The following is a 22,105-nucleotide window of genomic DNA, read 5'->3' on the forward strand; positions in this document are numbered from 1 at the left end:
TGGAAGAGAGATGGACACACCATCGAAGCCAGGAGGGTGGTGGGGAGTCTGAATGTGCCTGTGACCCCGAGAATGAATGATTCGGTTCAAGGCAGACACATTAAAAAGGCTGCATATTTATCTTTCTGACATTTTAAAATATGCTATAGAAAGCAGAATCTTAAATCAAGGTGCATTTTTAAAGACGTGTTGTACCAGGGACAAAACCGCTTCCTTTCTCCCTTCAAGGAGCATGCCTGCTGTGGAGCAAGGATTACTGCATGTGACAGAGGCTGGGCCTCCTGCACAATCGATATTGAGTTATGTTTCGGAGGCAGCCAGACAGCCAGCCAGGCTGGAGCTCACAACCACACTTGGTCCATTGTCAGAGCCCCTGCCTCCGACCCGGGCCCCCAGGCTTAGCCCAGGCCCCATGCAGGGGAGCCGAACTCACCTCCAGCAGGCCACAGGCACTGCGAGGGCTCACCAGAAACATTTTTCCAGACTGAATTCAGGGATCCAGCTCCCCGTCAATTGTTCCAAGGCACAGTCCCAAGCAGGGAGCCCCTCATCCCCACCGCCCCGCCCCTGCTTCTTAGGAATCTGGATGCCATGGCAGCAATGTGCTACACCAAACAGCTGCCCCAGCTTCACCTCCCTCAGGACCAGGGAAGGCGATGGCCTTGGTGGCTGTCCTCCTCACCCCACCGTTCACATGAGGCTGTAGGGCTGGGCAGGCAAGGGAGAGGACGCCTGCATTACTTTTTGGGTGGATTTTGGTCAAATGTCGCATAAGCTAGGAGAGAGCCTTCAACGTACACTAAGGAACTTCCCAAACGACCGGGTTTACACCCGCTGCCAGCACACTGATGCATACACAGCATGGCCTGATTATAAAAGTATCCCAGTTCAGATATCATATGGTCCCTAATGCACACATACCAGAACTCTGAACCAAAGGAGAAAAGAGACCTGCATCAATCCCTCGCTGCAGGCAGCCCCCAAAGTAAAGAGGGCAGACGTGACGACCTACAGGAAACTGCTCTCAAGGGTTGTCATTGGTGGGCTCTCCATCACACCTGAGCCAGAGGGAGACCTCGGCCAAACTCCACTGTCAACGGAAAAGAACAACAATCAATAAACTGTAGCCACCACAGAGGGAGGGCTGCCCCAAGCAATGGTGCCAGGCGAGTGAGGATTGGTGGTGACCGCGAGGGAGAGTTTACCAACCCCACCTTACCTTACAGCCCCACCTTCCCCTGCAGTTCAAAGGGGAGTTAATAATGCACCCCCCCCCCCTGCCGCGCGGGGGTCATCCAGCACAGCTCTCCACGTGCCTCCTCCGAGACCACCCATCTGTCCCTGTGTCATTCACCCTGGTGGTTACCCAATTCTTCCCAGAATTGAGTCTAAGATGTTACCAGCCATCAGCCTACCAGCAGTCTCTTGAGGTGAAGAGGGAGAGCAAGACTGACCCCCTTCCTTTTTCCCAAGGAACATCCTCTCCACCGTTACAGGTCATCTCACCTCTCCCTGGTCATCGTCCACTAGAGTGAACAGAGGTACTCAATGCCCTCTGCCCGTCACGCCCATGGTGAGGATACAAGTTCTATCTGCTGACACAGATCAGATGTCAACACAACCGAAGGCCCCAACCTTGTGCCATCAAAGCATTCCTCTCCCCAAGCCTAAATGTGAAGGACACAACCAGCTCAGAAATCCCCCAGGACAGGCTCCCATCCATAGCAATACGAGAGGGCAAAGGCACACCATTAACAGAGGGCCAACGCACCTCACCTTGAACTGTGCTGCCTCTCCAGAGCACCCAACTCTGTGTGGGGAATCGCCATACTAGCAGTGGGGATGGGGTCCTGGGATGCCTGCTAAGGCAGAGCTTGGGAACAATGAAGAATCAGCTAATTACAGTCACTGAAGGCACTGTTAAATGGTTTATTAAACTTTGCAAAGAAAAATACATCAACATCCATCAGTGCAAATGCCTTTCTATACATCAAGCCTTTGAATATTTCCTCATTATAAGTAGAAATAAACCTTTATACGTGTGTTCGCACCTCAGCATACGTCCCAATACGATGACCTCCGTACGTAAAGTCGCCTATATAGAAAGAAGCACAGGTATGTGCCTGGCTGGACAGACAAAGGCATATTATCTGGGTGAAGGCACATTATACCATAGAAGTGTGTCCATGCATGTACACAATACTTAGACCAGATGCTGAATCATTTCCAGATGCTACCGCCTAGGACAGCCTTTGTTAAGGAAGAGGGGAAAAAAAGCTTGCCCTTCACATCCAGATACTTGGATTTGGGTTACGCGAAACAGGATTAGTTCAGAAAACAGTGCAATTTCACAGCCAAGGCAAAAGCCGAAAAACGAAAATCGTGTAAACAGCTGACAGGACTATAGGACTGAGCAGTCACAAGAGGCCAGGGGCTCCTGGTTTAACTCTAACTCCCCTCCCTCCATCTCACACATGTGGTCTCACATGGAGTAGAGGGTCCCTCGGGCCTAATAAGAGGGCTGGCATTCCTCCCACGACAAAATCCGGTGGCATCCAATGCAGGGGAGAGGTCACAAGATCTGGCTCCTACCTGTGCCTGGCTGTCATGCCTGCCCCAAGGCCATGCCAATCAGCTGGCCAACCCTCCACCAGGAACCTCTCTACCCTGGGCAGCCGCCACCAAGGACAAGCAGTGTCACCCACAGCATGGGTGCAAAGAAAGAGGAAGAACTGGCAGAGAAGGGGCCAAGGACGGTGGGGTCCCTTGCCCCAAGTGCCCACCAGCACCCAACCAGGGTACCAGACCTCTGATGAAGCCAGAACTCTAAACACATGCATGCCCTATACCCCCCAACACAGGCCTTTCCCACCAGCCCACGCCACCTTGCCCTTCCCAAGAGCCTCCAACCACAGGTCCACGTGGGTCTCACTCACTCTCTTGAAAATCATTTTTCACAGACCTGCAGGGCTGGAAGGTCCAAATCATCTTATCTCCCAGATGAGAAACCAGGGCTCAGAAAGGTTAAGCAACTTGCCCAAGGTCACACATCTCACAAGTGGAAGAAGAGCTGTGACTGGATCCCAAAGCTGCCTAGCTAAGCCCGCGCTCCTTCCACTCAGCTAAGTTCTTGTAAACCAGCTGCTGCTACCAGTCCTGGGAGGCAAAGGAAGTGACAACGGGGATAATCAGACACTGGCGGCCAAGGAAGGCGACAGCGGCAGTATGGGAAGGGAAGCCTGGGTGGGAGCCACAACCACTGCATCAGTCAGCCCTGCAGGGGAAGCAGCAGCAGAACTGAGATGTGAGGAAACCCAAAGTGGAGGAGGGGGCTGCAGAAGGGAGAGGACCGAGAATTTGGAGCCAGGAGACCTGGGTTCTAGTCCCGGCTCTGCCACTGACAACCAGCTGTGCCTCGGCCAGGTCAAGGTGCAGCTGTGGGCCCTGTTTCCTCATTCGTAAGATGAAAGGGCTGGACAAGATGATCTCGAAGGCCCCTTCACCCCCATTTCCAGTTTCCAGGGCCTGACTGTGCCTTCTGCCGTACGTGCTGGTTACATGGCCTCCAATAAGTCACATCGCCTCTCCGTGCCTGAGACAAGGAGGTGACGGGCTCCCGGGGTTCCTTGGTAAGAACTCTGAGGAAGCCAGGTAAGCCCTGGCATCAGGAGGGACCAGAGCCTGCTGACCGGCTCCCCTGCCCTATAGCCAAAGCTACAGCAAGACAGGGGGCCCAAGTGGGAGTCAGATGTATCAGAGACTCAGGCTGAATGCCCACAGGGAACCAGAGGGGACAAATAAAATGTGTCACTGCTGGCACTCGGGTCAGGAGGCGAGCAAACACACGCACACGCCTCCTCCCACGCAGCATTGTTCCCAGTGCCTCCGTCAGCAGTTCTGCCCGGCTTGACAGCCCGGGCTTCCTAATAGGGCAGGCTGGACCCGGCGGACACCCGGTCACTTCCCCTCTAGTGGTCCACGGGGACATGCCACTGCCTGGGGGTGGGGGATGTGCCAGGAAAGCCGGGCTTGTCCTCAACAAAGGACTGGGAGCCAGCCAGCTACACGGAGGGGCCCCGGGGAACTCTCGTGGCCCGCACAGGTGGTCCCCTCAGCCCTCCCGCCTCTTTGGGCATCCCTGATGGGTGGGCAGTCACCCGGCAGTGGGGAGCTCACTACCTCCCTCAAGGGGCCTATTCCGTGACCACCTGGTGTCCAGATTCAGGAGAGCAGAAGCCTCGCCTATTTATACATCCACCCGCAGGCTGTGGTTCTGCCCTGGATCCAAACACAAGGGCGTCCTGCAGACAGGCTGCCTCAAAGAACAAAGAGCACAGCCGGCTCCTTCCCCACCCACCGCCCCCACGCTGGCCAGTCTGGTTCTCTCCAAGGCTGCGAGGCCTAGACAGCAACACCTCCAAGCCAGATCATCGGGGTTTGAATTCTGTATTTGCCACTCACAAGCTACGTCATTTTGGGCAACTTACTTAACCTCTCTGTGCCTCAGTTTCCTGATCTATAAAACAGAGCAGTAATGGAGTTGATACGTATAAATTCTTTAGCGCGGTGCCTGGCACACAGTGGGGATCGAACAAAAGTCAGGCATCATTAAAACTGCCTTCAAGCTAACCGCTAGTATTTCCTTTGGTATTTCTTTCTCATATGTATATAACATATATATATATACATATATATATATATATAAAAAATATATATGTAATATATAACATATGTAATATATAAAACATATATATAATATATATAACATATATATTTTTTATTACCCTTTACTTTTGGGGGGGGTGGGGAGAGAACAAGTGGGTGCGGGGCAGAGAGGGAGAGAGACAGAGGATCCAAAGCGGGCTCTGTGCTGTCAGCACAGATGCGAGGCTTGAACTCACGAATCGTGAGATCATGACCTGAGCCGAAGTCTGACACACAACCGACTAAGCCACCGAGGCGCCCCTCCTTCGGCATTTCTTCATTCAGAATCTCTGCCATCTGCTGACCCTCTAGTTCGCTCCAGGTAGCACAGGCTCTGGGTTCCACCTCCTTGCAGTGTGACGCTGGGCAAGTAACTTAATCTCCCAAGCCTGGGTTTCCTCTTCCAAAAACAGGGGATCCTCTGCCCTACCTCAAAGGATGACTTTAAGGGTGCAATGATAATGCATGTGAAGCACTAGCTACTATTACAAATCATTAACAACAACAACATCATCCTCCTTTTGGACGTGATCCTTGTTCAGCGAGCCTGTGTTACTCTCTTTCATCGACGGCCAACCGCTGGCCCGCAGAACCAACTGTCAGGTACAGCCGAGGGTCACTTTCTCGCTCGCTTGTTCACACGAAGCTTCCCTGTCCTGTGCCTGTGAAGTTGATTTTTTTTTTTTTTGAACCCACATACAGGACTTTACATTTATGCCTATTAAATTTCATCCTGTTGTTTTCAACCTGGAATGGGAGCGGGGAGGATTCGCTAATCAGCTCTGACTCAACCAGCACGGGGGCGCTGTCCCCAGAAGAACTGCAATCCCCGAGAAGGTACAGGGTCCAGAGAAGCCGGACTCTCGGAACTGAGAAGGTGACAGCCGCAGCTGTGAGGGGCCCTGGCCAGCTCTGCCTTCTGTTTGCCCAACAGCAGAACACAGGAGACAGCTCTTATTACCAGAGTCCTATCAGGAAGGAGGGGGAGTACCACGCTTTCACACAGCCCCTTCTCAAGGCCTCCACCGCATTCCTCCCCAGAAATGTGTTTCATTTCTTCAACATAAACACAAATCAGATTTATTACATTCCGCTGATATTTCCAGGATGGGGATTGAGAAAGCTGCATTTCCTGGGGACAAAAGGCATTTGTGCGTAAGTGTGCAAAGAAAAGGAGAGAAAAGCGAAAACTACCTCTCAGTCTCTGGGTCCAGAGACTGCGGGCCATTGTCAAAAGCCTTTAGGGCAAGAGAAACTTTATGCAATCTGTCCTGCAGTGGCTGCAGGGCACCGAGGCAGATTTAAGGATAGGGTTTAAGATCAGGTGTCCGGCCACAGTCTGCAGAGTCTCACGCCATTTAAAGTCTATCTCCCCTGAGGTCAGACATAGCAATTCCACAAACCCTTTCTGGTACCCTGAATGGCCCAACGAGGAGGGAAACTCATCTTGGCCTGTCCTCAGGAGACAAGAATACATGCACAATCCTGTAGGACAAGCACTCTGTACCCTGCAAAGTGGTAGGGAAGCGGCTGGGGGCTGGGTTTTCACTCAGCCCTCCAGTTCTTCGTACTTCTCCCAAGCTGGATGAAGCAGCACCCGCAGAGGGATTCCTGGGGAATGCAGGCAGGAAAAGGAAGCAGTTGGGGGAAGGGCAGGACAAATGAGTCTCAGAGAAGGGAGGACTGGGAGCAAGAGCCAATGTGACATCATGGGACAAGTACGAGCACTAGAGCCGGACAGACTACTCAAATTCCAGCTCCACTGCTTCCTGTGTGGCTTTGTGCAGATTGCTTAACCTTTCTGAGCTTCAGCTACCACAACTGCAGAAGGGAGGGAATGCAGGGGACCATCCCTAAGGTTCTTCTAGCAATGATACCCAGGTTCTAGCCAGGAACGTCCGTGTCTTTGGTGAGCACTATTTAAACCTTTCCCCAGACATTCAGAGGAACTGCAATACAGTAAGCCATCGAGTTCCCTTTTACCTACTGGGTCTTCGCAGCAGGCAGGCAAATACAAGTCTAGATTAAACAGATATTGCCTGACATGGCCCCCTGTCTTCGGGGACCCACCCAAACCTGCCCTAAAGCCCTCAGAGGCCCCAGCTCCTCACTTCCCCTCCTGCTCTGGGGGCACTAACAAGAAGGAACTGGATTCAACTCCTGCCCAAGCTCAGTGGGCACCCCAGCTGCCAGGCACCTGGAGGAAAAAAGCCAGCACCAGCCAGAGCCTCCCAAGCCCAGAGAGCCCATGGGCACCTGGCAGATGTCCCTGCCTCTGCAGACTGGCCTGGTTCAGCAGCTTCTCAAAGTCAACAAAGGAAGGTTTTCAAATCCGAAAAGGCTTCTCAAGCCCCTTCTAATCTGTCTGCCATTTTGTTTCGTCTGCTCAGATCAAGTCAAGGGGAACTTGACATTTGGAATACTAACTGCAAATAATCCCACACCAAGGACAGGGCTGGCATGCTGCAGTGTCAGCATGTGGTTCGCAAGGATGGTGGGGACACTCCGAGACACTCCAGCTATCTGCAGAGGGTCCCCAGAAGGCACATGTCGTGTCAGGCCCCTTGGCCATCTGCAGGAGGACCACGCAGAACTGTCAGCTACCCCAGGGGCAGGACTGTACTGTATTCACTGGCCTCCTCATCACCCCTCCCAGGGCGTGGTGGTAGAGAGAGGCTCTGCTGGATGCTCGGTTGGCAGAAACTACGTCACATACTTGAACGCATATAAACAGTGGAAGCGGAAAGGACAAGGAACCAGTACTCTTGCAAGGTCTAGATGTGAGCCCCTGCTCTGAAGTAGCCCGAACATGCCGGGCTGCCTCCAGCTAAGTGCTCTGCTCTGTATACTTCCATTCTCCAACAGATCCCACAGTCAGTCTTCACGGAGGGATCACCAGCAGCCTTGTCACCCCCAAGCCAAATGCCTCAATCAGCAGGATACGCAGGTAGACCAGATGCCCGGTCCCATGACACACACTCGGGCTCGGTGCACATGCCAGGCCAGGGCGCAGGCTTTGGGGAACCGTTTGTTTTAACCCCTTCTATGCAATAACCTACTCTGGTCTGCCCTTTTAGCAGGAAGAGGTGCCGGAAGTGCCAAGAGGCCCGGAGAGGCAGAGACTTCAAGGGCAGGCTTTGTGTGGCTGACCTCCCATCTCTGACCTCTGAAGCAACAAGGGCTTGGCTGACACACGGCATTTTTTTCTCAAACTTTTCAAAGACCGCGCGCCCTTTGGGTATAAAAATAAAATCCCAGGACCTCAACTGGGTAATAAAATAAGATACAACGACTATAACTACTCATAATATCACGTATGTATACAAATGAAGCCCTGTGGCAAATAAAACCAAAATACATACTTGGAACCTCTTGTCCCCCGATTCATTAAGTCAACTCCTACAACTCAAATGCATCCTCCAGGAAGCTGCCTCCAACATCCCCTGATCCCAGTGCCCCTCTTCCATGTTCCCACACCTGGGCCCCTTCTAAGACAGTGCAGTACCTACAATAAAGCCCAACATATATGTGTGGCTTGCACAGGCCAAATTCAGGGTTTCCTTTCCATTTCCCCAACTAGACCATGAAATCCTTGAGGGGTAATACAGCTGACCCTTCAACAGCACGGGTTTGAACTGCACAGGTCCACTTATTACACAGATTTCTTACAGCACAGTACCATAAATATATTTTCTCTTCCTCATGGTTTTTCTTAGTAACATTTCCTTTTCTTAGCTCACTTTATTATAAAGTACAGTATATAATACACGTAACATACAAAACACGCATTAATCAACTGTTTATGCTACCCATTAGGCTTCCAGTCAACAGTAAGCTATGAGTAGTTAAGTTTGGGGGGAGTCAAAAGTTACACATGGATTTTCCACTGGGTGGGGGCTGCCCAGCGCCTTTAACCCCTGCGCTGTTCAAGGGTCAACGTCACTTTGCAAGTACCTGGGAAAAGATCTGGCATGTATCTCAAACTGAAAACCCATCTGTTGAATACAATAAGGGAGTGGATGAGGGAGTGGATGGGGGACGTGGTCCCTTGCGTCTGAAGAGCCCTGGAAAATCGAAGCCCTGATAATAAGACAACTCTGACCTATCCAGGGGAACTGCACGGTCACTTTAGGTCCCTCTGCTTTAGACAAATATATAAACCCAAGGGGTATGAGCTTGAATTTCCATACAGACCAAGGCAGCAAAGGGAGTTCTCTCTTCCCGGCTGAGGCTAAACAGGGACCCAACCACAAACATCCAGTAATGCTGAACATGACGTGAACAATATAAAAATAGCTGCTGTATCTCTTGCCCCCACCCTTCTCCTCAGCAACACAAAGGGCAGGACAAAGTGACACCCCTAACAAGCCTTAGCTTGTTCCAGCACGGACAGCCCCAGCCTCCTACATCTGGACCAGCTGCTGTGAGCCAACAGGGGATTCCAAATTACATTTTAATTACCATAATTTTTCACAGGTACCTGAAACCACACCGTGACAACAGTGCAAGAAATCCCCTATTGTGATGCGTAAGGTCTGGGGAACCAGTGAGTCTTCCGCGTGGAGGCACCTTTTCTCCCATGCCCTTCATTTCATGGGGCGCTTTACAGTTTGCAGAATGCTTCCAGAGACTTTCACTCTCCCACAGGCTCTAGAGAGTTTAATACCAGTCTCTAAAGTATGGTACCCTCTACAGAGACCTTGTTGTTTTTTGGGTTTTTTTAAAGAGGAATTGGGGATTGGGGGTGCGATTCTTCTCCCACAGGGTTACTACAAGAACATTAAAGATCAAATGGAAAGCATAGTGGAGATTTTTTTTTAAAGAGAAAGCGCCTTTAGGATAATTCATGCTGGGCCAATAGTGGGTGCTTAACAGCCACATGCCCAGTGTAGACATGTCTATACAGCTAGCAGTGCAGAGAGTGAGCTCTGGAATTAATCTGCCCACAGCTGAATCCAAGCTTTGCAACATTTTCGCTGTGGGATCTCGGGCAAGTTAATTAACCTTTCTGGGCCTCCATTTCATCAACTGCAAAATAAGGATGAGAGCAAAAAATCACTTCCCAGGGTCACTATGAGTCCAGGGACATAAATGCCAAGTAAGGTACTTAGCAGAGTGCCCAGCCCTAGCACATAGTAAGTACTCGATTTTATGTATGTACGTATGTACGTACGTATGTGTTGCTGGGGGAGAGAGGAATTAAAGTGCCTTGAAAAAAGGGAAAGGCAAAATGTCCAGTTTGGCATTTAGCTCCCCGTTTGGGCAGACACTGCAACTGAATTCTGGAAGGGAGGGTGCTGTGCGCAGCAGGACCCCCATGGCTTGCCTGCTCCAGGTCCATCTTAAAGCTTCCCTCTTTCTCCCCCTACCTAGAGGATAAGCACCTTCACGGAAGGAACTGTGTCCTGTTGTGTTTTGGTTAGCCCTCGGGTCCCTAACATGTGACTGGTGTAAAACTTCTGCTCAGTCAATATTTACAAAATTAATTGAACAAATTAATTTATCTCTCCTGCCTCTGTGCATTCCAGATTATCGGAAAGAAGCAGGCTGCACAAAGAAAGCCCTCTAAAGGGGCTTGTCTCTTTTCAGCTGCAGTAATATTTGCAAAGGGAGTTGGCGTCCCCATGCATGCCGGGGCACCAGCCCACCAGCACGGCTGTTTGCTGCTGCAGAGAAGCAGAGGCACTTCCTCACAGAGGCCCTGTGGGCTCTGTTCTCAGGGAGGGTGAGCAGCCTCAAGTCCCCCTCACCCATCCTCCCCACCCGTCCCCAAAACTGTGGGCGGCCCCACGCCTGCTGAGGGGCAGCTAGGAGGGGGAAACAGAGGGGCAAGCGGCTCCCACTGAAACCCCAAAAGAAAGCCCACAGGCAGAGAGGAGCAAGTGCACGTTTTATTTTTAGCCACAAATGATGGAAAGTTACTCCCAGAATGGTGCAAATTCTGCCTCATCACCCTCCGTCCCTCTCTCCGGGAGGCCCAGGGGAGAGAAATTTCTGCAGCTCTTGCAGAGGTGGAGAGGGAGAACACAGACACAGGTGACACCCGGTGGGGGAGAAAGGTGGTCCCTGTGAGCCACCAGTCCCCCCAGCACAGATGGCTGGAAGCAATGGAGGCTCCTGTAAGTCGCTAAGCCTCCACTGGCTATGCAGCAGGCAGGATCTGCACCGGAGCCAATCTGAGAACTGGGCCATCACCAGTCCCCCTCCCCTTGCTGGGAGGCAAGGGGATGTGCAATCAGAAAGACCAGAGTTCTGGTGCCACCTCTGCTGTGTTCTGAAACAAGCAACCAAGTTCACGGAGTCTCCACTTCCTCTTCCACACGTGGTGCCTCCCCAACAGAGCCACTACAGGGAGCAAAGGAAACAATGCCTGCGCACTAGGCACTTGGTACCTGATTAACTGTGTTTTAACTATTAAACTAAGGTGTTCAAAGGCTCTGCCGAGTGGTCTTGGCCAAGTCCTTTCTGTTCTCTGGGCTCCGTGTCTTTCCACCCACTAAGGAAACGGGTTCACTGGGACAACCTTCCGAATAGGCCAGATCTGGATGCTGTGTACCTTGGCCTATGGGGCTGCAGGCAGAAGTCTCCCTGTTTCAAGTGTTAGGAGCTCCACTCTGAAACCATATCCTGACCTCAAAGTGGGCCCATGCCTCTAGAAACATTAGGAACTCGCAGTGAATTCTGATCTCAAATGTTTATTCCCTCCACCCTCACCCAAAATGCATCCATGGGCCAAACAGAATAGACCCTGAGCTACCCTCTATCCATTCCACAAGGATTTACTACTCCTTTTAGAGTGCTGTGCTGGACAATGAATATTTAGCAAACAGGACAGACCAGTCCCCGCCTTCCCCAAGCTTAATTGCTAAATGCTGTAAAAGTTAATTCTTTTATTATGCTTGTGGTCAGAACTACAAAAGAGAAGTACTGAGAGCCTTGGGGGTCTATACCAGGAGGCCTGACCCACAGAGAATCAGGAAGTGCCCTTGGGGCAGGTGCTAACCTGGAGAAGGTGGGGGGGGGGGGGGGATAAAGCAAGGGAGGGACACACCTTCTAGGCAGAGAAGGGCCTGTGCAAAGGCACTTGGGGGGAAACGAAGAGAAAACCAGTGCGGCTTGAGGGAGAAAAAAAGAGACCAAAACTGCCCCAAACTGGGGCTGGCAAGGCAGGTTTTCATATATGGATTACCACCACACTCCATGTGAGGCCTCCTCCACCCTCCCCCACCCCCAGAGGGGTTTTCTGGAACCTCTGGTTTTAGGTAAAGTTTCCCTGCACAGCTGAGCCAGGGAAATGCAGATAACCTGGGCACAGTACAGCAGGACAATGTTGGTTCAGAATCCAGGCCCCGCATCCTGGCCTGCAGCTGGCACACCTCCGTCAAGAAGGACCCTCCTCAAGCACACTTTTAGTTTTTCTAAGGTTCCCTGCCTCCCACTCCCACTTGTTTTGCTTGCCTTATTTTTATTTATTTATTTTGAAACTGGGGCCTGCTTACGGTCAAGTTAATGCATTTTTAAAAAGAAAGCCTCGAATGTGCTGCGGCCCTCCCTCAGAGGAGATGGGTGGATCGATAGCCCTCTCAGCCCTCTCCGCGCTCCGCCTCCACCGGCAGGGTGGGGGCGCCAGGCCTCCCCTCCCTGCCCTCACTCCTCCAGCTTCCAAGCCAGGTCTCCCACACCCTGCCCCTGCACCACCCGCACAGCTACGACCCAGGAAACAGAGACTCAAGGAAGGGAGAGGACAACAGTCTAAAGACTAAGTTCCAATGTCAGCGCTGCCTTGAAATCCTGGCGACTTCACCTTCTTCTCTCTCCGTTTTGCCGAACTAAAATGTGGGAATCCACCTAAAAACTGAGGGAAGTAATGGGGAAAGGGATGCGGGATGCTGCTGAGCAGGACACTCCAAGGACCCCCCCCATCTTGTCTCTCAGGTCCCCCAACCAGGCAGGCTGTGCCTCCCTGCTGTCACAGACCGTCCTAGCCCACCTCCCCTCCCCCACTGGTGAGCTGCTTGGAGCTCCCTCAAGTGAAAACCCTCCCGATGATGCCTGCCTGCCGACAGATGGGAAGTCCTAAAATACAGCGTATGGATCATGTTTCGTGACTAGCAAAACACGCCAGCCGGGACACTTTGAGAACCCGGCCGGTTTTCAGGAACAGGATTTTACACATTTCCCAGGAGTGGCGGATCTGTGCTCGCCTCCACCCACCCGCAAGGTCTGGAGCCCCGCTCCTGCACAAGGAGATACTTAGGACAGGTGGAGACCTGTAGGGGAGGGGAAGCCCCACAACCAACAGGTTAGCTGTGCCCTACCCCCCCTGTGGCTTTTAATATTGTTATTACCGTTTATTGAGCACCTACTGCATTCCTTTGCTGCAGATCAGGTGTTTGGCAGGGGCTCTAAAGCCACACTGCCTGGGTTGCAATCCTGACCCTTCCTAAACTCCATGACCCTGGGCTCATCATTTCACCTGTCTGAGCTTAAGTTTTCTCATCTGTGAAATGCAGCTGGCAGCACGTTGCCCTCGCTGGGTCATGGTGAGGAGTGGGTGAACAACCTTAGGTGCACTATTAACAACTGAAGTCACCATCACCACAGCAGGACCATCAGGTAACTATCACTGCTCCCACCCTACAGGAGACAAAATGGATACCACAAGGCCACCGGGTACACTCAGTGGCAGAGGGGCAGGTCTCTCTCTGAAGGGCTACACAAAGGGCCTACAAACCCCTGGACTTATTACGCATAGTTATTTGTACGTGTGAATGTGCAGTGTTTGGATAGGACAGCGATCTCCTCAGCCTCGCAGGGATCTGTGGGCCCATGAAGGTTAAAGCCGTGCTCCATACTGGACATACACGAGGTTCTCCCTGGCAGAGCAGTTCTGGACACCAGTAGGATTTGGAGCAAGGATCATACCCCATTCCCCTCTCCCCAAGAAGAAATCGGTTCTTGGGAACATCAGTTTCAAAGAGCTCTGGCTGGAGGAAGGAGCGCCACAGGCAGTTAACTGTGTGGGCAAGCCTCCTGGAAGGGAAACCACACACCACACGGGTTCTAGAATCTAAGAGGACGTGCGACTTGGCAAACCGAGGCAGGTGGTCTGCGTTCCCAAAGGCTCTGAGAAAACCAGAGGGCAAGAAGGGAGACGGCAGCACAGAGTCAGGCACCAGGCAGCTGGGGAAGCAAAGGTGAGGAGGGTGTGGTAGCCAGGAGGCACCTACGGCTGGATGGCTGGGCTCAATCAGCAATGTGGACTGCTATTATCCCACTGCCCTTGACCTCCTATGGGCAAAGGACATGTTGAGAAACTAAGTCATACCAACAAAATAGAAATCAGGGTATTAACAATATTAATTTTTTGGATAGCGGAAGTGCCAGAGTTCTGTCTCTCTCATCCACGACACTGCTTGGAAATAAGACATGAAACTAATCTACTCACAAAGCTACCTGTGTAAAGCACATGATCAGTCTCAGCATAATGAATATTTGTACTTCTGCAGAAGTAGACTCTTGAAGGCCCCCTCTGGGAATGGGTGATCCAAGCCACTCCCAGGAAAGCTATCATTCTGGAGACAGAGTGAGGAGATTAAAGTATGTCCACAATACTTCCTTGGATCCCTGGTGGTTTGGTCATTTAGGGATGTACCACTGTCCTCTCTGTAACGACTGACAGAAAGGGTGGTGAATCTTCTGGACTCAACATGTTCTGTATCTTCAGAGGGGTGAAGGCCTTGTAAGAGGTGAAATCATTGCAGGAAATGCCTAATTAATTTTCTTTTCTTTTTTTTGGGGGGGGGGGGGGTAGGGAGGCGACAGAGAGGAGGGATGGCAGAGAGAACAAAGTCCGCCCGCTGCGTAAGCCCTTGCCGCCTGCAGACAGCGCTCTGAAGCCTACAGGCGCGTGGTTGTAAATTTCATCTGGCGTGTGTGGTTTTCAGTCGCAGCATTTTGAGGATACATATAATCCTGACTTCCTATTTACATTACATTGGTTTTCACCAACACAATAGCTACAAATGCTTTTTGCTCCACTCTTGTCATCTGTGTGGAAATCCTTCTCAGACAGGGAGACTGTAAAGTCGTGGGAAGAATTCTCATGCGTGGCGAGCAGACTGATCTCAGGTCTCTCTGCTCCTACAGGAAACTTCTGGGAAGGATGAAAAGGGGCTGGCCCAATCCATTAGACACTACCCACCTGGCTTCATGTTTATCCACAACAAAATACAGAAGCCCCTATTTTAAAAAAAAAATCTCTAATGACATTACAGTGTTTGCCCTTCCAATAACACAGCTCCTAGCTACCAAGCCCGCCTGGAACAGACACCAAGAAGCACATTTCTCACTTGCAAGGAAGAAACTAAGGCACTTAAAGAACCTCCAGGGGCGCCTGGGTGGCTCAGTCGGTTAAGCGGCCGACTTCGCCTCAGGTCATGATCTCGCGGTCCGTGAGTTCGAGCCCCGCGTCGGGCTCTGTGCTGACAGCTCAGAGCCTGGAGCCTGTTTCAGATTCTGTGTCTCCCCCTCTCTCTGACCCTCCCCTGTTCATGCTCTGTCTCTCCCTGTCTCAAAAATAAATAAAACATTAAAAAAAAATTAAAAAAAAAAAAAAAAAAAAAAAAGAACCTCCATATCCAGAGGTTCCCAACCACCTTCCCCATCACCTTCATCCAGAGGGCAGGGAGAGTAAATCCTGGCTCGATCCAGGTGGCCTCAAAATTAATAGGGCAGGAAGAAAAAGCCCGTCTGTATTTCTAAGGTCATCACTGAAGTACTTGCAAGTACCTTTCCTCCAAGTTTCTTTTAAAAACCCTGGTCTCCATAGAAGCTTCTCACTATAAAGGCCAGGCAGTGTCTCACGCCTGGGGGGGGGGGGGAGGCAAGCCCAGAACACAGCACACACACAAGATTCCTAACATAAATGTACCTGACTGAAATTACAGAATTGATTAGGGTCTTTGAGGCCCCTTAAAACAAGCAGTTGAACACACTCTGCATTTAGGGTCAGCACCGTCACCCTGTGTTGTGGGTTGAACGGTGTCCCTCTACAAGTCCTAACTCCAGTACCTGTAAATGTGACCTTATTTGGAAACAGATCTTTTGAAGATGCAATAAAGGTAAGATGAGGTCATGGTGGATTCGGGTGGGACCTAACCTACGACTGGCATCGTAAAATAAGAGCAATTTCAGCACAAAGGACACACAGGGAGACTGCCACGTGACGACAGAGGCAGAGCCTCATTCAAGCCAAGGAATGCCAAGGGCTGCCAGCAATGCCAGAAGGTAAGAGAAAGGCACAGACAGAACAGATCCTCTTCTGGGGCCTTCAGGGGGAACATGGCCCTGCCGACACCTTGATTTCAAACTTCAAGTCTCCAGAACTGAGAAATAATAAATTTCTGTTGTTTAAAGGCAACCCGTTTGTGGTAGTCTATTACTGCAGTCCGGGAAACGAATCCATCCTGAATCTTTCCAACCCTCCAATCACCAACTACACTCTCACCCACCCCATTCCTCCTTCTCTGCACCATTGCCCATGCAGTGTCGCGTGACCCACCTTGACATCCGTGCAAGCACTCTTGACTTTCTACCATCTTCTGGCACAGGTCAGAGTCCCCATCCCCAGCTGGGTCACAGTGACACAAGGTCATCTTTACTGGGTGGTGGACTGTACCCCTTGGCCTGCCAACTGAGCACAGCCAAGTAGAGTCTGAGGCAATGCACAAGGTGTTGGGAAATACAGAGATGTAGGGAAGCAGGTGGAAGGTGGCTGGAAATTAAGAGAGTTGGCCGAGAGAGGTAGAGAAAAGGAGAAAGTTCACAAAGGATCCTGAAAGTCCAGGGCACAAACAAGAGGCAAAGAAAGTAGACCTCATCTGCCCTGCCTGCCATGGCCAGCCACGTGCTTGTAACTCCCTCCTCCACCAACTCGACGCCTGCCTGGAACTTTACTTCAACCGCCTGCCAAGCAGGTTAACACCCAGATTGCTGACTACCCACACAGCTGTTGCACTTTGAGCTTCTGCAAAGAGAAAGCCAACCCACTCCCATCCAGGGGCTGGGCTTTATTTGTTTGGGATTTTCAATACCTAGAACTTGGTGTGGCCACGTCAACATAGGATGGCCAAATGCTGGCCAGGCAGACCAAATGAGGTTAAAGGTTGCACATGTCGCCTCACCTCTGCTAACTTTAAGGAGCAGAATCACCTAGAGTCCTGGGGCATAAGGGCAGGTGGATCCCAGTCTCACTCCCCTCCTACAGTCACAGCTCAGATGGCAGCACCAATGCGCCTCAAGCAGCAAGCCAGGGGACAGACAGCAGTAGCCGGGAAAGTTAAGTAGCCGCTAAATCTCACTTGCACCTCTATGAAACCACCAGAAACAAAGGAATCCTCCGGCAGGGGCAGTGATGATGGTGATACACATCTAGCTGGTTACAGACCACACCAGGACCTTGTAACATAATCTTCCTAAGCTCTGGTGCTCACACTTGAAGCAAATCCACAGAAGGAAGCCGGCCTCAAGTGACAGGTACGGCTCTGGACAAGCAGCCTGAGACATTATCTTATTGAGAACCTCGGCTGGGCTAGAGACCCAGCTCCACTGCCTGCAAGCTGTATGCCACACATCCAGCCAAAAAGATTTACTGAGCACCTGCTATGTGCTCTCAGTGGCCTCACTTGCAAACTTAGAGTGATAATACCTGCCTTAATGAAGCTCTTCTGAGGACAGAGCATGATGACAAATATAAAATGCCTGGCACAGTGTTGGGCATATTAAAAAGAGCCACGGTGAAAGAAGAGATCAGAGTTCTTATTTATTAGGGTCCTATTTTCCAAATCAGAGCTTGAGACCCAAGGTCTACAGCAATGTCATCCCATAGTATGTCAGCGCTAAAGGACAGGCACAGTTATCATCTGTGCTATTTATTCCCTCCCAGCACCTGGGCACACGGTTAGCACCTGGGCACACGTGTGCTGGGCACACGGTTAGCACTCAAATGTCATATGAACAAAATAACTGCCAGGCATCCTAAGGCACCCAATGTTGGATGCAGGGCTATCAAAATGGTCCTGACACACTAAACGAAAGGACAGAATCTGAGGTTATAAACAATCCTGCCCCCCCCCGTCCCCTCCCCCGCCCCTCCACCAGGCAATGAAGGGGCCACAGGCTCCCGGCAGATGAAACCAAATTAAAAGAGGAAGCCAGCAGGGAGCCGCCTGTGGTTTCAGCCTCAGAGAAGCAAGCTGGCTTGTCTGGGAGCAAACGGGTAAAGGATTAGTGACACCTTAGTTGTCACTGAGGGCTGGGGGGTGTCATCAGAGGAGATGGGGTAGCCATCTTGGGGTAGCCAATGAGGAAACAGGTGTGGAAGGGCCAGAAAAACATATCACAATCATTGTTTTTGCGGTTGTCTTTTTCAAGAGATGGCTCCCACTTCGGTCAGGACTTACAACACTGTCCCTTTTTTCTTTTAACCTCCCTCCCTTCTACCCATTTCCACTTCAGGTTCAAGCACCCTGGCAACTGTCCTGAAACGCACAACACAAGTTGCTGGTCCATCACCCACCCGGGGTCCCTCCAGCCATGACTGTTGGCCGTCACTCCAACTCTCCTGCCCCAGATTACACCTCACCGAACCCAAAACCCAGGGTACTGACCTGGATGCCTTGACCATTTAACCTCTAAGGGCCGAGCCTTACCTGCCACTCCCAACCTAGGACTATTAAGACCCACTAAGATCTAGGACTCGGGGCACCCATGTGGAAAGGTAGGACAGCAGAGGGACAGTTGGAAGACGCGGGGATCCGAAGGCCAAACCACTGCGTTCCTGTGTGACCGGAGGGGCACGCTGTTTCTGTTCCCCGAGCTCCAGTTCTGCCATCCGCAGAAACTGGCACACAGTAATAACAGTACCTCCCAACTGGGCTGTGGGGAGGGCTAAAAGAAAGAACAAGGGCATGCTGCCGAATGGTTGGTTCTCTTTCAGAGGGAGCTACAAATGCTGTCACTAGGTACGCTGGTCTTCTCTTTCTCACCACTGAAGAATGGACCAGAGTACACGCTCGAAAAGCGGGCCAAGCGCAAGGCAGCCCTCGCAGGGCAGAAGAGGTCCCGTTTTTCTCAAGTGATTAACAGGTCCAAGAAAGGCTGCAGCGCGATTTACAAGGGCCACAGCCAAGAGAGATTTATAGGCGTATGGCCTTCGGATGGTTTTTCTAAGACTGCACATCCTCGTTTGGCTGAGGATCTCAGCAGCAAGTAATTTTCTAATTGATTCATTAGCACTCCAATCAACTACTACTTTAGACACAAAGGGCCCTGCTTGGGTCTGAATGCCTGAGCCAGGGATGCTGGCTGAATGGACCACTCCCGCTCCTGGGCTAGCTCTGCCCAGGGACTGTGAAGAGAAGTCCCACACGGAGGCCCTCCAGAAACCATACCTACACGGAAACAGAAACAGAGCCTACGCAGCTTCTTAACTGTTATTTTTCGTAATGAGGATTTTGTGACTAGAACGTGATAACGCAAAAATGCTAAGTGGAAAAAAAAAAAAAAAAAGAAGAGCCTGAAAGGAAATACTCCCCCCACCCCCAACCAACCACCACCACCACCACCAAAAGAAGTTAGCACAAAGTTCGTTTTGATGGTGGAATGATGGGGTGGCTTTTTCTTCCTTCTACTTTTCAAAATGAGCACGTACAGGACATATAATTCCTTCGGTTTTCTCAGGTGTAAAGCTACAGCAATTACACCCAATTCCCAGTTACCGTAAGGATGAAATTACATTATGTATGAATAAGCAGTGCCCAAGAGCTGTGGGCACCGGACAGGGTGGGCACTGGACAGCAGTGCCCAAGAGCTGTGGGCCAGGCTTACCCACCCGCTCAGCGACTAGGAGGCCAACCCGCCTCTCAGGCCAAAAATCAAAGTTACGCTCAGGGAGGTTATAAATTACTCCTGTCACATGCGCACTGTTGAAGCCACAAATGCTAAAAATTCACAGATCTCAAGGGTAAGGCTGTGAGAATTTAAATATAAATTAAGCTTTAAAAACAATCTTCCTTCATTGTTCCATATTCCTCTGGCATGTGGGATATTCATTTAAGACAAGGTTCCCCAACAGATCAACCTAACAGGGAGGAACTTCCAGCAGATACCGTAAGGGAACGGTGAGAAACTTCGCTGGGCCCTCATGAGATTCAGGGCCCGCCTGCTGCCTGCACCCCGAGCTGGAGAGAAGTTCTCGAACGTAACGTGGCATTCTGGAAAGACTCCTGACTCACCCGAGGCTGGATCAGCACTCTCAACCCACTCAAGCAGACAGCCAGCCACCTACCCATCCACCCATCCAAACGGCTCTAAGTTCATTCTCCATAAGGAAGTCCCAAGAAGCAGTGGGAACTCTGGGCAAACTAACAGGCCTCCTTATTATGAAAGATAAAACGTATCAAGCACCCTCAGTCTGCACAGCTTTGGGCCAGACGGGGCTCAAGGTACATAAAAGGACCAAAGGCCTTAGTTTCCTCATCAAGACGCACAAGTTCAGAACTAGCACGGGACACTTCGGGAAGCTTGAAGGAAATGGATTCAAGTCCTACTTCACCTAGGAAGGACTAACTTGTTACTCCAGGAAGTGGCATTCTCCAGAGAAGCCAAATGGATCCAAACTTCTTGGGCTGGCAGGTACGGAGGCTTCCTCAAGTGACATCATGAAAAGGAGTCAAACTTTTCCACAAAATATCCTGAGGGAAGCTTTGTCAGAAACCCCCCTCCACTTCCCGTGAGGCTTCATCTCCAAACCCCCACCTGCCTTCCCCTCACCTCCCACTCCCACTCTCCAGAGAAGGAAGTGATCCATTTTGTGTCTTATTATGGCAACATTAACACAACAAGGCAAATGTAAGATGTGGGCGGCTATCCTGGGAGTCTCACCTGGCTAGGCCCTGCAGCAGGAAGCCGCTGCATTTCAGTCATCTTTTTGACCATCAAGGACCTACCATGACTGGCCCTGTACGCACTACTATTACTCTTAACAGAAATGCATAGACAACGCAAAATTGGAGAACTCAAGCAACTGCTTTAAAATTTCAATATGACACTGGGGGGAGAGGGGGACACCTGGGTGGCTCAGTCGGTCGAGCATCCAACTTTGACTCCGGTGATGATCTCAGTGTTTGTGGGTTCAAGCCCCGCTTCAGGCTCTGTGCTGACAGCTCGGAGCCTGGAGCCTGGAGCCTGCTTCGGATTCTGTGTCTCCCTCTCTCTCTGCCCTTCCCCAGCTTGTGCTCTGTCTCTCAAAAATAAACAAACATTGGGGCACCTGGGTGGCTCAGTCAGTTAAACGTCTAGCTTCGGCTCAGGTCATGATCTCACAGCTCGTGAGTTCGAGCCCTGCATTGGGCTCTGTGCTGACAGCTCAGAGGCTGAAGCCTGCTTCAGAATCCGTGTCTCCCTCTCTCTCTGCTCTTCCCCAGCTCATGCTTTCTCTCTCTCTCTCAAAATAAACTCAAAAATAAACATTAAGGGGCGCCTGGGTGGCTCAGTCGGTTAAGCGTCCGACTTCGGCTCAGGTCATGATCTCAGGGTCCGTGAGTTCGAGCCCCACGTCGGGCTCTGTGCTGACAGCTCAGAGCCTGGAGCCTGCTTCCGATTCTGTGTCTCCCCCTCTCTCTGACCCTCCCCCATTCATGCTCTGTCTCTCTCTGTCTCAAAAATAAATAAACATTTAAAAAATTTAAAAAAAAAAACATTAAAAAAAATTTTTTTTAATTTCAATATGGGGGTAAATTCTTTGTTATTTTATCCTACTGTAAAACAGAGGATGGTGAATGATAGAAGAACCACCACAAGATCCATGAGGCTCAACTAAGATCCCCCATAACAAGCACAAACCCTACCCAACCCTGCAGAACATAAGCAGATTCTAAGGGGCATGTCTCCTGAATAGCAACCCCAAGAACACGGGAGAAACTGGGGGCAGTGGGTCAGAGGGAGGAGCTGGGCCTCAGGAGCCGTGGGTTTCAGTGTTGGAACCTGACGGTCATGTGTCCTCAGGCAGTCATTCCATCCCCTGTGTGGCCCTTGGTTCCCTCATCTGTAAGGAAACCGCTAAGGCTCCCCACATACCCCTGCTGTGGGGAAGGCAGGTCTCTGAGGGCCTAGGCCAACTCTGGAGTGAATACCGAGTTTGTTTTATTTATTTTGCATGTAAGGAGACTTCGGCTCTCTAATTAGAACAGGGCACATCTATTCTTTCCATGGAAATCAGGCAGGCCCACTGTGAGAGAAAGAACTTTGGGCCAAAATCTAAGCCAAAGTGGGAAAGAACAAAATCACCTCTACTTTTATATCCCAGAGGTCCCAGAAATCTTCACCTGAACCCGCACGC

The 22,105-nt window shown here is 51.0% G+C and overlaps 1 protein-coding gene across 8 annotated transcripts in view; it reads right to left on the minus strand.

The window, feature by feature from the left end:
• SSBP3 (single stranded DNA binding protein 3) overlaps window positions 1-22,105 on the minus strand; it is a 162,072-nt gene that overhangs the window by 87,973 nt on the left and 51,994 nt on the right. The window contains exon 1 of one of the 8 annotated variants that reach the window (XM_042951513.1): window positions 2,963-3,626. The exons of 6 other annotated variants lie outside the window; for them this stretch is intronic. Coding sequence is in view for 1 of the 2 variants with exons in the window: in XM_042951511.1 (XP_042807445.1) it covers window positions 922-957 (36 nt within the window). In the remaining variant the exon portion in view is untranslated. Of the gene's footprint in view, window positions 1-921; window positions 1,088-2,962; window positions 3,627-22,105 lie in introns of those variants that run through there. One more of the 8 variants, XM_042951511.1, reaches the window with a different exon arrangement.

This window comes from Panthera leo, chromosome C1 (genome assembly GCF_018350215.1).
Source record: "Panthera leo isolate Ple1 chromosome C1, P.leo_Ple1_pat1.1, whole genome shotgun sequence".
Classification (NCBI taxonomy): Eukaryota; Metazoa; Chordata; class Mammalia; order Carnivora; family Felidae; genus Panthera; species Panthera leo.